The sequence below is a fragment of the Lathamus discolor genome, chromosome 8, assembly GCF_037157495.1.
Source record: "Lathamus discolor isolate bLatDis1 chromosome 8, bLatDis1.hap1, whole genome shotgun sequence".
NCBI classification, from domain to species: domain Eukaryota; kingdom Metazoa; phylum Chordata; class Aves; order Psittaciformes; family Psittacidae; genus Lathamus; species Lathamus discolor.
In genome coordinates this window covers 9,158,792-9,173,951 of record NC_088891.1, presented here as the reverse complement: position 1 = coordinate 9,173,951, position 15,160 = coordinate 9,158,792, and the positions used below count along the sequence as shown (strand labels likewise).

At 39.5% G+C, this 15,160-nt stretch overlaps 1 protein-coding gene across 5 annotated transcripts in view; it reads right to left on the bottom strand.

The window, feature by feature from the left end:
• The window catches only part of ZFAND6 (zinc finger AN1-type containing 6), a 36,793-nt gene that overhangs the window by 10,835 nt on the left and 10,798 nt on the right, over positions 1 to 15,160 (bottom strand). For all 5 annotated transcript variants that reach the window (XR_010614728.1, XM_065688831.1, XM_065688830.1 and 2 more), the window contains one exon: positions 591 to 760. Coding sequence is in view for 4 of the 5 variants with exons in the window: in XM_065688831.1 (XP_065544903.1) it covers positions 591 to 741 (151 nt within the window). In the remaining variant the exon portion in view is untranslated. The remainder of the gene's footprint in view (positions 1 to 590; positions 761 to 15,160) is intronic.

Genomic DNA, 15,160 nt, shown 5'->3' with positions numbered 1-15,160 from the left:
AGGTTTCCTCTTTGAGGACACTACCATTAAAGGGGGAAGAACCCCCTAGCTTTTTCCACTGAACGAATGTAGGAAGACAGTACTTATTTCAATGGGAAATCTGCTTTGTAGGAAAGACCTCAAGTACATGGAACACTGGGCAAAAAGGAACAAAAAGGATCTCTCCCTTAAGTTAAGGGCAACTATTCTTAAAAAGCATCTACAGGTTAATCCTCCAGCAGACTGCAGGAATTAAATACCTGTATTTTAAATACTTTTCACAAACATTCCCCAAGCTAAATGTTATCTCCGCTGTCAGTAATTTCAGGAGAAATATGTTGGTATAGTAATTTTTACTGCATTTTTGTATCTTCAAATTGCTAATGCCTTCGGTATTAATCTGAGTATTTCCAAGAGTCTACTTCTGAGCAGGTTAATCACAGCACAATTATATCATGAGCACTTCAACCAAGCTCATTCCATAATGTTAGAATAAAATTGTTTGCGCTAATGCTCCTATATTTTTAGTATTTGGACATGATCAGGAAGCAAGTTGCCATCTACTGTGTCATTTGGAGTTCTTCAAACAGCTGTATGTTAGCATTACTTACCAGGAGGGCTAATTCTACCATTACTGTTCTGCCTTTGAAGGTGTTCTTTGTAGCACACTGAACACATGCCATTTGTACGAGGATTCCCATAAAATCCGCAACCAGTGGAACAAAGCATAGGCACTTGGCTACGGTTAGTTTCTTGAGCCATTTTCCCTTCTTCTACAAACCTGAAATTGAAATATACAACCCAGTATTTAGCAACCTGAGAAATCCCTTCTTTTACAGTTGACATTTGAATATGCAGAGTTTCCTGTAGTTCAGCAAAAAGATTATCTATAAAAGAAGCATTGTGGATAACTCAGTGCCTTTTCCTAATAAAAAATAAATAAATCTACAAGGTCTGCTCAATAATAGACACAGCCATATATATGATTTACATGAACCATACATACAGACCCTTCCAGACCCACCATTTTGAGGTCAACATAGAGCTTGCAAAGAAAAGTAATTTTGAGAAGTAATAATGGAAATAGTATTGCTTTCAGCAGTAAGTTAAGGGAAGGTAGGGGGGTGGGACCCTTGTGCCAAACCCTTCTTGAACCACAAACACCTGATACTGTGAATGAGTACTGTAGAATGAAAAGACAAGCATGGTACCACATGCTTACTGCGTAATAGTTATTATTAACAATAGTCACATGAATTCACAAGTTACTGTTTAGTCACCACATCATTAGTGAAGAACAACAACTAACCACAAAACCTGAATTATGATTTTTCACGTAAAAAAATACATCACCTTTTCAGTCAAAAATACTACACTATGCACATGTACCAGTTTTGTGTGAAAATAATAGATAAATATCAAGGCAACTCCTAACATCCTTAGATTTAGTTTTCTTTGTAAAAGATCTCTAAACCTTAGTACATGAAAATGACAAAAAATGGCCATATGCAACACTATTCTAAGCCTCCAACTGTTTTCAAATGGTCTCACCTGTACACAAGTTATTGACATGTCACTCAGTGAGATAAAAATTACTTTTCCATTATTTACCCCCTCAATCTTGCCCTTTTTTTGTATCAGTTTTAAAAGTAAAAAACAAACAAAAAACCCCCAACCCATCTCATTAAGAAACCCAAGTTTCTCAAGGTATCAATTCTTTCAGTCAAGACCAACTTAGGCCTACCATTTTACACTTCCTGATTAAAAGTTAGGCTGAAGCATGGATTATTTTAGTTCTTGCCAGTCAAACCAAAGATAAACAATATTATAAAAACAAGAATAATAAATAATAAATCTTTCAAGTAACATCATATAAAGAAAATTAAAAAACAAAGCCAGAGATGAAGGCGTTTCAAGATGTTTGAATAATTCACCAGCTACGAAGTTACAGAACTAAACTACAGTAAGTACACCAGAGTAAAAAGATTTCCTTTTACATAAGATGTTTTTGAAGCCAAATACAAACAAGTTTCCCATTATTTTGGTTTTGTACAAATATCCTTCTCTCTTCTCACACCCACATGCATTGCATTTTGTTTTTATTTCCCCAAAGTATATGAAATTGATACCTCAAAAGCAAACCCCTGGGTTGCAAAGCTAACAACAGAAATGACAGTCAAGTCCTCTATTCACAGCAATAAGGTACTCTCAGGATGAAAAAGCATTCAAGATACAAGGAAGATGTACAGGCAGGAAGACAAAATAAAAATCCCTGATAGTATCTCATTCAGCTTCAACCTGCAATTAAGCTTATTTCAGCTGTTTGACTGCAGTCCCCCATCCCAATATAGAAGCATTTGCTTTCCACATACAAAGCCCCCATTGACCTCAAACGACAGCTAAATTTGATTTTGCTGAAGTACTGTACTTGTAGCTGAAAGAGCACTTTCATTCCTGTCTTTCTCCAGACAGCCCTTTAGAATTCAACTGCAAGTAACGCAAGTGGGAATTCAATTCTTATGCTGGGCCCAACATTCAGCAGGAGAAGATTCAGGAGAGTGTAAATTAACATGAGTTTTCTATGCTTTGGTAACTCAAACAACCCATTTAAAGATTAAACCTTATACAAGTCTCTCTTGGCACAGAAATGTTTAAAATTGAAAGACTAATTTGAAAACATTGGACAGAACATTTCATAAGGGCTAACAGATTCAGTGGCACAATACAAGTATTAACCCTTTTAATTTCAAGCAGCAGCACAATAAAAGAGCCTTACCACACAAATTTTCAAAATTAAAACCTGATGGCCTTTCTCATCAATAGTTAGCTTCAAGTAGCACAGGAACTCAGTAACAGCACCAGTTACTGCTAATTTTGTTACTCCCTGACACAACCATTGCTGAAGGACCAGGTGCTAATGCAATCACAGCATAACAATGTCTAACATGGATGTAAAAAAAAAAAGTCTGCTCTGATTCAATAAACAAATTGTGAAAGGTGTACAAAGATGCCCAGAAGAAAAACAAGAAAAGCTGGACCGAGTTCCAGCTAAGCCAGTTCCAGAGTTCATTAACCAGTGGATCCTGCCACCAGCCAAAGCACAAGCCACTGGCATGAGGCTCCAGAATACTTAAATCTCCAAGGGGAAGTGCCAGGGATTCTTCTGAAGAGTTTTAATAAAAGCCACAGGAAGCGGAAGATCCTTCATTGGTTGCTAATATTTGGAGAATAAAATGGACAAGAGATAGGATCAAACTGATGCAATGTTATGAAGTCAAATGAGAAATAATTTGAACACAAACACAACAGTGTGCTGCACTCAGAAGAGGGCAATCACAGTCCCCCACACCAGCTCCAGGGTAATCTGTACCTCTACCCACCCAACCAGTCCCCTGAGCCACCAAAAAACCCCACTAGGAAGAAAAGGGCCATCACCACCACAGAAAGTTTTCCAACAGTTCACTGAGCTCAGTCAGTTCACACACAAAAAAGCAAAAAAGGAAAGAAAACAGCATAATACACAGGGGGAAAACTGTGGAACTGATGCAAGGGATGACAGATGACACATGACAGAGGGGAGGGACAACACACATTTTGGCAGCTGCTGAGATAGTTGAACTGATCTATTTGAACCCTAAAACCACAGAATGCCAAACCAGTATATGCAGCTTTTGCTCCCCAGCTTCTGACTCTGTCTCCCATGCTGCTCCCTTCCTCTCACTACTCACATGCACCAAAATGAATTAAGGAAGTGATCAAACTTGGAAAACCAACCACTCCATCTTCTGCCACTTAGTTTTAACACAGACTGCTTTCCGAGCTTGTGTTTGTGACACGTGCTGTATGGGCATGAGAAAAGGTCTAGCCGAAGACACGTGTGGAACCACTTGTTTCAGCAGCAGAGCAGGCTTAAAGCATTAGCCTAGCTTAAAACAGGCATTGAAAATGTTAAGGGAGGAGATCCAAGTGCCCGCGGTTCCTGCCACTGCACTTCAGACATGCCTCGCCTGTACAGATCCATGCTGCACGTGGGCAAGGGCCAAGATGACACAGCACTACGCCTCAGGGACTTTCCTTCCTCACTGCTCAGGCAGGACCCAAACAGCTACAAGCAGAGCAGCCTGACTCTGTCCCTATCTCAGCAAACATGTACAGCAAGAGGTCACTGAACAGATGTTCTGGGGGGAGGGAAGACCTCCCCTCACCCCAGTTCTTGGCACAGATTCAGATGATTTTTGTTTTAAAACTGTCCATAATTCCTCACACAGGAAGATCTTTAATATTGCAGAGCCAAACCATCACATAAGCCAGTAATGGTGGGCTGTCACTGAAATTGCAGCCTTAGCAGCACTGTGAGTGAGCCTGCTCCCACAGCCCCATCCCCTGCTGCACACCCCCGCCCTTGAGTCGGATCAGTTCATCCATCTGACAGAAAAAAATTGGAGTATTTATTCTGGTGGACTGGAGAGCTTGCTGAGCTGACAGAGATCAACCCTAGACAACCGACATACAGCGCAAAAGGAAGCGACAAGGCTAAAGATAGGACAACCCTTTACAGGGGCAGCTAGCCCTTGCTGAGCATCAATGTAAAATATATCCCAAGCGCATACACCACCTGTAGTTTCAAAACTGGTCTCCTAGCTTGGCTGCAGTACAAAACTTAAAGCAGCTTCACAGCTGAAGTGACAGCAACATCCTGGAATCATCATGGCCATGTGTATCACAAGGTATCACAAGATAAACCTGGAGCTTGTAAATACTGCAAGTACCCCTGGGCTCTGCCCACTCCCCTGAAGCTGTGTATGCACAGCATTCATAGGGTCACCGTGAACACAGAATTGATTCATCTTCAAAAAAAAAAAATATACAGCCCAACTCTTAACAATATTTTAAGCATATTTCCTGTTTTGCTTTACAGTAGTCATATAACCAGTTGTACAAGCACTAATAGGTAGGAAGCAAACCAGAGGGAGTACAAAAGCCTTAAACAACACAAACCCAAAACATTCACTTTGTTGAAGGTAACTCCATGAAGAGACTTTTTGTATTAGCTAAAAATTGCTAAGCTTACACCAAAACTACCTCTGAAATTTTCTTCTCAAACCCATTTATTGCCACTAGAAGCACAGCAGCCTGCAGAGCTGTGTACTAAGTCCTTTTTTCCTACAAATTTGGCGCTTCAAGTGTACCCATTCCTCTTACTCGTGTCATACCAACAACTTCATGCATCTAAAAGGCCTGCTTACTGCTGCTGCTACAGGTCCTACCATTCCCCACTCACCAGTGTACATTCTCAGGGTAAATTATTCTCTGTATCAAGCAAAACTCACAATCAACCACATAAAAGACATCCCCAATTATAAAGTGTATAGAGCTGAAGCTGTAGAAACACTAAAGCAGTCCAAATCTTTTGGACATCAGGTTCTGTAGGGAGAGACACATCTCTCTCCAATACTTTGCAGAGCAAGTAACAAAATATTAGTGTACATCCCTTCCCCATAAAGCAGGCACCACAATACTAGTCTTTTTTCCACCTTCTTCTTTTCCTATTAACTAAAATGTTTTTATGCTACTAGTTTCAAATCACTGATACTCTAGCTTCATAGCCTTCAAATGTTAATCAGTAAGATCAGAGCACAGTATTTAGCAGGATTAAACATGAGGGTTTGGAATAATCTCTTTCCCTTCCCCCTTGCCTCAACCAGAAAATAAGAACTGCATAGAAACCAGCCTTCTCCTCATCTTCCTCAAAGATCTCCCAAATTCCCATTGGCCTCATACTTTAGGTTGTGGTAGAGAAAGCAAGCAGATCCTCATATCCGCTACCTCAGCTCAAGTACAGTCCTGTGTTCTGCAAACACTCCTAAAATCCATGACTGTTATGGGAAGGATCCCTCCCAGCTGCTAACACTGAAGCAGAAGAGACCACCCAAACAGCATTCTCCTTCAGCACTGAAACTGAACCATACTGATGCCAGCTTGGAAAATGCTTCTGGAAGAGAAAGCAGAGCATTTAGCATAAGCTGCTCTCTTCACTAAGATCAACGCACTGACAGATTTCAGCTGACACTCACCTTGAAGGATGAATCGAATTTTAACAAGTGATTAAAATATTCCCACCTCTATCACAATCACCTTTATAATGAAGCAGCTCAGCATAATAAGAAGCACCAGTACTAATGGTCATTTTCTTTGTGCTAACAAAGCAAGGAAGAAGCTGCAAAAGTTGTAATGTGTGCTATTTAAATATATAAAGTTTTATCCCAAGGACATATAATAGCAAGAGATGAAGTTGTGCAGATAAAAATACATTTCATTTTAGAGCATGCACTGGTACAGATATCCAATACCACCTGTATCACCAGATGAAAAGGCATGTTGGTACAAAAAACAGTAAATAGGAAATACATTCCTCTACAGGCTTATCAAAACAAAGGCAAATAAAGGCCAAGGCACAGAGTCCTGCTGAATCTTGCTGAAGTTACCAAAGCACTGGCTGTGTTTGAGGACGCGGCTTTGCGGCAGATTTTGCAGATATGCAGCTCCTCAGGTGTCCCGCTTCCAGAAGGACACTACTCAGGGTATAAAACACTGGACTCACAGAATGACCCTGTTTTCTTTTTACTCTGTTCCTCTCTCCCAAAAGGCCCCAATTTGCATTCACTGAGCAGTCATTTGTAGCTGCTTTAAAGCATTAGCATGTCCCAGGAACTTGCTATGGAGCCAAGAAGAACTGGCAGATTTGAATAGGGGCCTCAGTCATTACAGTTCAGGCCAGCTTGCTCGTTGCAGTCAGACATGTCATTTCATCTGCAGCTCACCCTGGCTAAAACACTCCAGCTGGTTCAGATTTGCCAGCGTAGCTACATGTGTGGTTACACTGACCCAGTTTCATCAGAATGCTTTGAGTTAAAAAAAGTGAATATGGTTAAGGACCAACTATGCAATCAGATCTGTAAGGGCAGTGACCTCTTTGTTCCTGCAGCAGAACACGCAGCTGCTACATTTTTCAAAACACAGGAGTTATCCAACTTCCTCAGCACTAAGAGAACCCCTGCATTTTAAAGCTTCCAATTCATTCCAGTAGGCCTCGAGTTTTCTTCCGGCTTACGACTAAACACAGTTTTAAGTTGCAATTTTAATTACTAAGGTAGAATTTATATAATGACATAATATCAAACCCAAAATATTCACACCAGTGACCAAAGACTTACATAAGATGTTTTCTCAATTCACTTAAGTCATTCAATATCTACTTATGTTCCAGTCTATTCCTGTTGGGCAGCTTTTTATTTTTGTTTCATGCGTGGACTTATTTTAGGCTTCAATCAAGCACTTACATTAGACACTCCCAGCAGAAACTTTACAGAAAGATGGAAAGAGTTACGGAAGCTTTTTCTTCATTTCTAAGTAGTCTGCAAATTTAAACCCTTCAGTACATGAAATTAATATAACTAAAATTTGGACCCTCAAGAAAGGTACATTCTCTGTACAGTGTAAATCCCCGATTTAAGATGGCAGAAAGACTGAAAGAATCACACCGGTGGAAAAGAGCCACACATGTGAGAGGAAGTGCAATCTCAGAAGTGGCAGACGGACAGAAAAGAGTTTAGGCCTTATGAAGGAACATTAGCAACTTTCGTAACTAATTTGAGCCAGAGTATCATACTACCAACGTTACATCATTACACAACCCAGGAACACTTGGTACAGACAAAGCCCCTAGTGTTAACGCATGTATATTGCCAACTACAGCTGTCTGCTCTTGTGCTCAAGGTCACATGAGGAACAAGAGAACGTTTCAATACAACCTCTTTAGTCTTACTAGGCAAGACCAAAGACACAGATACCGTACTGGTATCAAGGAGATCACTGATAACAAGGATTCAGCTTTCTATGCTTGTCTGCATACACTATTAATAGATGTGACTTTGTAATTACTACTTGTGGCCATGCTCAGCCTTTGCAAAGTACAGATTACTAGAACCAAAGATCAAGTGCTGTAAAACAGGGTACCTCAGAAACTCTCATTCACCTCATGTAAACACATTACATTACTTGCAGTGACCACTTTAAAGTGTACAAACAAAACCCGACAGTATAAGCAAATTTCTTATTTCCAAACTTTATAGTGTAGTCACCATACCAAATAAGGGGGCAATTCCATGAAGTTTACTGAAGTTTAACCCTAAAAAAAACCCTAATGATGCAACAGGTATATTTTATTGACTAGTAGGAGGAATCACATTTTGTTTACATGGGATTTCAAAGAGGCAGAGTAGAGACAAACAGCTTTGTCTAAGTGTTGGAATTACTGAAAGCTGCCACACAGAGCTACTGGCTTTTCACTACATGATGGTGTGGTTTCTGCAGAAATACCCACTACTTCATGCTGGAGCACATGGTAACTGCCGCAGCACCCAAAAGAGTAAATGCAGACTCTGTATACAGCCTTCAAGAATTTTCCTATTTTTAATGTTGGAGGATTAACACTGAGCCTAAAGCAGCAAAATACAACTCAAGATGCCAAGGACTATCACTGTTAGTACATTTAAGCACGTATGTTTGAACTTCTTCATTGTTCGAGACCAACTGCAGCACCACTACAATTCAGCCCTTTCATATGCCAGTACCCAAACTTTGTGGTATTCAAAGAAACATTTTTTCCTCTTAAACTTAATAGCCTCTTTATTTACTTCTTATTCCCCAGCAGCACAACACATGTGCAGGCAACCCCAGTTAATCCAAGAAACTCTAGTGCAGAGAAGTACAGAGATGCTTTCACAAAGAGCACCACTCACATGTTCTAAGTTTGTCTCTTCAGTGATGACTATCAGAAAATCTAAGCTGACAAAACTGCCTTTTTGGAGAGGTCAACTGAATGCAAGTGAACAAAAACCAAAACCAAACTCGCATCACAAAAGTCACTTCTTGGTTCAAGTGAAAAAGCAGCAAAGAAGCCTTGGAGGTAGACACGCTTGTTTACAGCAAGACACAACACGGTCCTTCAATAAGGGTAACTAGGTAAACAGTAAAAGCACCGAGAGTGAAACTGCAACTATAGTTGTTCTGTATGAAGAAAATTTTAGTGAATTACAGACCACAAAAAGTGAACTTGACAAAAGAACATGTCATGTTTTGGGAAGCTGTTTTTTTACTGGTATCCAAAATGGTCATGGTGAGAAAAGTTTAAGCAGCATATCCAAGGAATGCAGAGAGGACACTGGCCAGCTGCCTCACTGGTCATGCTGTCCTACCCAAAGCACTGTATGTCCATAAACAAGCTAGAGGAGAGACCAAAGTGTTTTTCTCCCAAAATACAAAGCTGCACTTACTCAGTTTAGTGCACCCAGATCACCCTAGATTTAAAGCTAGAGACGGACAGGCTCAGCAGGTCTGTTTTTGGAAGATGGCTGTCTCTGTGATGAAGCTGCCACAGAAACTTTACATGAAGTTACACTTGCGATGGAACATGCAACTACTACTAAAAGCATACTTTTAGGTAGCACTTGCTCTGGCGCCTCTGCTCAAGAGGAATAAAGACTCAGGAGACAGACCCATTACAATAATCAAGCTATCTCAGTACTAGTTTGTCAGCAGCCTGCTACATCAACTCACACAAACCAGTCTCCATCACATACAGCTGGACCGCTGTCATGCTGCACTAGTTGCAGATACTGCTCAAGAAGCCCTTTCCTCTCTAGAGTTTGCACTATCTTTTCCCTGTACTTTGGCATTAAGGTGCCTAAGCCAAAGACTACAGGAACCATCAATTTGCTCTCCAGATTTCTACACAGCCCTATAAATTTAGAGCTTACTTGAAATCTGTCAGATTACAGAAATGCCTTCTTTTAAAATGCTCTATAAAAGATAAGAAAGCTCCTCTAGAACAGACAAGACAAAGCTACATTCCACTTTCTTTAGCATCACATATTAAAGTCGGACATTGCAGAAATCAGAGGCTGAGTAAAATTAGAATCAGGAGATTCTAAAATCCTCTATATTCCCTTAAAATACCAGACCAAAGTTTACGGGATGCAGAAGGGCAAATCCACAGATTACCTCTGATGCTGTGTTTTAAAACAGGTTTGGCTTTACAAACTGGTAAAAAGTAACCTGTAAGAAGGATTCAAACACAAGACTACCCATATAATTACTGAAAGAATAGGCATAGATTCAGTAATCACTTCTTTTGAGCATCAGTGAATAAGTAATCTTCCCTCAATACAGCATAAGTTTCACTTATTTTAAGCATATCAAATTCAGAAGCAATAAAATCCGCTTTAATACAAGTCCCCAAAATAGACAGTTTCTTGTTAACAAAACACCTGTTGCTGAGAACTGACAGTAAGTACAAGACACATTATAATTTGTTTTTATAAACAGCACTATGTAGAATTTTAATTAGCTTATAATCCTACAGCTCTACATGGGCCTAATGCTAAGGGAGGTTCTACTTTAATATCAGGGTTCCTGGCTGTTAATAAATAAGGTGATCATCATCATCATTTCTGGCTGGGGCATCTTGAATTCAACTTAACTTCCAAGAACATTGTGATTATCATGCATGATGTGTTGCTCTATTTAGAATTATGCACTATGCCTAATTTAAGTGTTCAAAATTATACAATACCCATACTGTGGTTTGATGGAGAACTCAACCTAAAGCTAAAGCCTGACCAAACAAAGAGTGTATTTAAGGACAAGTTTTCAGCTGAAGAGGTATAAGTATGAAGTTCCCTGTGGTGAAGCTGCATTCCTCATCTTTTGCAATGCATTTAAATTTAGTCAAGGGACTCAAAGGTGCTACTTTGCTTTAACCCTAATGCTATTCTAGGGTTTTTCATTGTTGGGTTGGTTGGGCTTTTTTTCCTTAATTATTATTTCAGTCACTGGGGAAGCCAGGTTACATGATGCCAAACAATTTACTGGATGTCTAAATACTAAAACCTATGACACTGCACAGAGCATACGAAAGTATTATGCAGTTGATCAGCAACCACCATGCTGGGCAACTGGTATTTACCCATCACTTTAATATACTGTCAAGTCTCACTAAAGATATGAGTATACCAACTGGTCACACTATGAAGTTTTGCATCTTTGTTTCCTCTCAGCTGTCACATTACACTGCCCAAAACAATGCAATGTGTAAATGTGCAAGTGCAACCAATACAAATGCATCCAATATGCATTTATATGCAACTTATGCAATGATTCCATGATACAGGCAACTCACAGTTTTAGATACTTCTGCCACAGTGCTGCTGGGCCAGAACTCATCTACCTTGAAGGCTTCATTCTTCAAAAGCTTGGACTGGTTCTTGTATTTGGTTTATGGTGCAGCTCTACAGCTCTGCTGCAGGAGGAATGTGAAACTACTCAGGTAGTGTCAGAACTGAGCTCTAAGGCTCATATCACCAAGAGGTCAGAGTGAAAATTAAGAGTTGACTTGTACAGCATTAACTGGCCAAGACGGTGTCTGATTAATATATAAGGGGCTAAGGAACAATCAAATTTACACTGTGAGACACTCTTCTTTCTGGTTTCCTAAACTATACCACTTGCTCAGATGGAGAGGTCATTACACTGATGGAAGGAAAAGCTTAAAAACTATTGGAAGAACTTGATTAAGGGCAACTGGCAGTGGGGGAAAAAAAATGCCATCATAGAACAGAATTTTTTTTATCCTTCTTTCCCAAGCCCATACAGAACAGACTGCGTGTATTTCAATTTCTCAACTGACAAGACAGAGCTGACAGCTTTTGAGTAAGAGCCTGCATTGCAAACACTGTGCTTTAATCACCAGAGCATCCCTTTTACCTACTAATACTCCAGGTACAATTCTGCAAACTGTTTTTCTGACAATCAGGTTTACTATTCATTCTGTTTTCAGACAAGTTTCAGCTATGTGAGCATGCATTTCTAGTAGAACATCTCCCCCACTTACTGTCCAGAACACTTAAATCAGCAAGTTAAGAGCACAATAGCCTAAAAATAGCATGGCTGGATGCCACCATCTCCCCATTTATTACAATTGTACCTTTGTACAGAGTTTTCTACAATTCTACATAGAAAAATATAGCCATAAATGTCTTTAAGGCAGGGACTTGTGTCTAAAAAGGCCAAGCTGTTAAGTAGTCGCATGGGACTTCCCCCTTGTTCCTCAAGCCACATAAACAGAAATTTGCATTTTTAGAAGCCTTTTGAATAATAACTCTTTAAGTAGATCTGACTTCTCTTTTTATCCTCTTGCCATAGTGACTGTATTCTGCCTGAGAACAGATTGACACATGACAGAGTAACAGCACTTTCTAGATAAAGGAAAATTCATGATATAAAAGGAAAAGTAGACGAACACAGAAAATTCAAGCCAGATCTCTCTTCAATTATTGTGCTTGGCATATAAAAGCCTGTATAGAATGGATGAAGAGGGAACACAACCTGCTCATAAGATACTGCACCTCACCTGTCAGCAAGGTGTGGCTTTCTATCACAATGCTCATTCCACTCACACTGGCCAACAGGACTTCTACCAGGAAACAACAGAAAAAGAGCACAATATATTCCCTTTTATTACTGAATAAGGTCAGAAACAAGGGGGAGATCTGCAAGACCAGTGCCCTTCAGCTTGACCTAAAGATGCATTCACAGGCATCTAGCTGCTGCACTATAGTAGGTTAATTCCACACGTACCATGTCCTTGGTATGGCTTGAAAAACAAAAGCCCAATGCCTTAACACTATCTCACAGATATCTCTCCTGTCTCATACTCTTTTTGTTAGGACAAAAAGCTTCACACTACTGTTGAACAGTATCTGTATCCCCTATGCTAAAAATCACTAATTTTAATGCATAACCTCTCCCATTTTAAACAACTAACTCAATGCTGCTTAAGCAAACCCAGCAACACTACAACATGTATTTTACTCTGTATATGCCACCCTGCTTAAGTTCACCAGAAAAAGCTATCAGGACATACAAAGACGAGTCAATAAATTCTTCATGTCAGGCCTAGACAGTCTGAGAAATTCAGGTGTCAAGAGCTGCAGCAAGGACAGAGGTACTCCTCAGAACAGACAGGTATTTCAAGCATTCCGACTGTGCAGTGGGGGATAAAAGGAGGATAAGTGGATAGCAACTAATCAGGATTTATTTATATAAAGAATGACTAGGTATAAACTTAAGACCACAGATCAGTCACATGATGACTTTGCAGAATAACAAACTAGTTCTTGCAATAAAAGAGACCATAGGTAACAGTCAAAAGCTTCATAGACATCAAAAGAAAAAGCAAATGCAAGAAGACAATACAATCAGTTAAGTGACCAGAGTGCAAATTCAAATTTTTTTGTTGTTTTTAACAACAGATGTTTTAAAGCCAGAGAATTACTTCACTGCTACACTTAAGAATTTCAAGTCTCACTCAAAACATTAAGTCCAGTATGACTAGATTTATTTAGGAAGAAAAATACCCCTCATACATGGCTGCCAGGCCAGTCCACAGCAAATCAAACACTCCTTGATCTCAGCACTAGTCTCAGCCCTGCACAGTTTGTCACACTCTGCTGACAATTTGTTATGCAAGTAATAATACACCTACCTTGACCTGTTGTTACTAATGCTGCCTTCCTCCTCCCCCAGGATACTTTAAACAAACCCCATGAAAATACACTTGATATTCAAAACAACCCTATGGAGCAATTCTATAGTCTCATCCCTAAAAAATGTTCCCAGTAAGTCCTTCCATATTGCCACTTTTTTTTTCTTTAGTAAATTAGTAATTTTGATATCAGTAAACACTAAAATAATTACTTTTCACCAGAACAACAGGATTTGTTTGATAACTAATTCTAATTAATACCTACAAAACCACTTCATTCAAGGACTACACACCAACATCCACTAGTGCATCATATTCGCATACCACCTGGATAGCACAATCCCAACACAAGTCTGGTGAAGTTCACTTGGAAAATATTCCTGTAACAGCAACAAAAGCTACCTCAAGCTTCTTACCCAATTCTGAAGGAACTAGGCAGGAAGAACCGTCTCCAAAAGCTTCAGTTTAACACTCAAATACAGCCACTTCTTTTGCCCCTACCTTGATAATGGTGCAGATTCCAATACAAGGTCATTCTGCTGGCACAGAAAACATTCCGCTTTGTGGTAACATAACACTGCATTAAGGCCTTGATTCTAGATATGGTTTTTACAAAAAACATGTTAAATTCATTCAGGGGATAACAGAGAAACAATTTAAACCTCCTCAGCACTCTCCTATCTCTCCTGTTACCCCATCCTCAAAACAGCACTATCAACAACTCTTTAAATGTTTTCTTTTAAAATCTAACTCAAAGACAGCCTTTTGTATATAAAAAGGCATGAATATGTCCAAATTACGTACTGAAATCCTATATTTTTGCCTGCAGAATCAGTAGGTCTCTCTTGCCTCTTATCTGCAAATACAATTCAAAACTTCAAGTGGAACATGTCTGCATTCCCCATGCAATATCCTTCTTTCATCAGACCAATTATATTCAGTGGTGCACACACACAAACCGCCTGCCTTGCTCAAGTTAATGGTGAAATCTTCAGTCCTTGTTTTAAAACAGCACATCCAATGCAAAATGTTTAAACAAGCTGAAAGCACTTCACTTCTATCCTCAAAAATACTGCTATTAAGCTCCCCCTCCAATGTTTGTATTTGTTTTCCTAATCCTTCACATAGCTAAAAATGCATTAGCATCATGAACCACAAGACACACCAGTGTAGTGTTGTCTTAAACCCTGGGCTAGTTACACTGCTCAGGTGGTAGCCAGGACCTGCCAAGTCAGCCACACTGTTTATAGTTTAGTTCTCCAGATACAGCATTATTATATTTCAGACTGACAAATACCATATCCTGAAGGTTAGAGTCCTGTGATATAAATACACCCTGACAGGGCAGAATGGCTGATCAGGGGTGGTCTTTAGCATGGAGACAGTTCTGGCTTCTGCAAGATTACATTATAGGAAGAGCTGCGAGTTTAGTAAAGCTAATGCTTAAAAAGGAGCTTTTTTTAGGCAAATAAGCACTCGTTTTTTGAGTATTTCCTAAGTAATACTCAGAAGATTGAGTTGATATAAATGGAGCAGAAGATGGATTAAGTCAGGATTTAATTCAGTTTGTCTTAATGC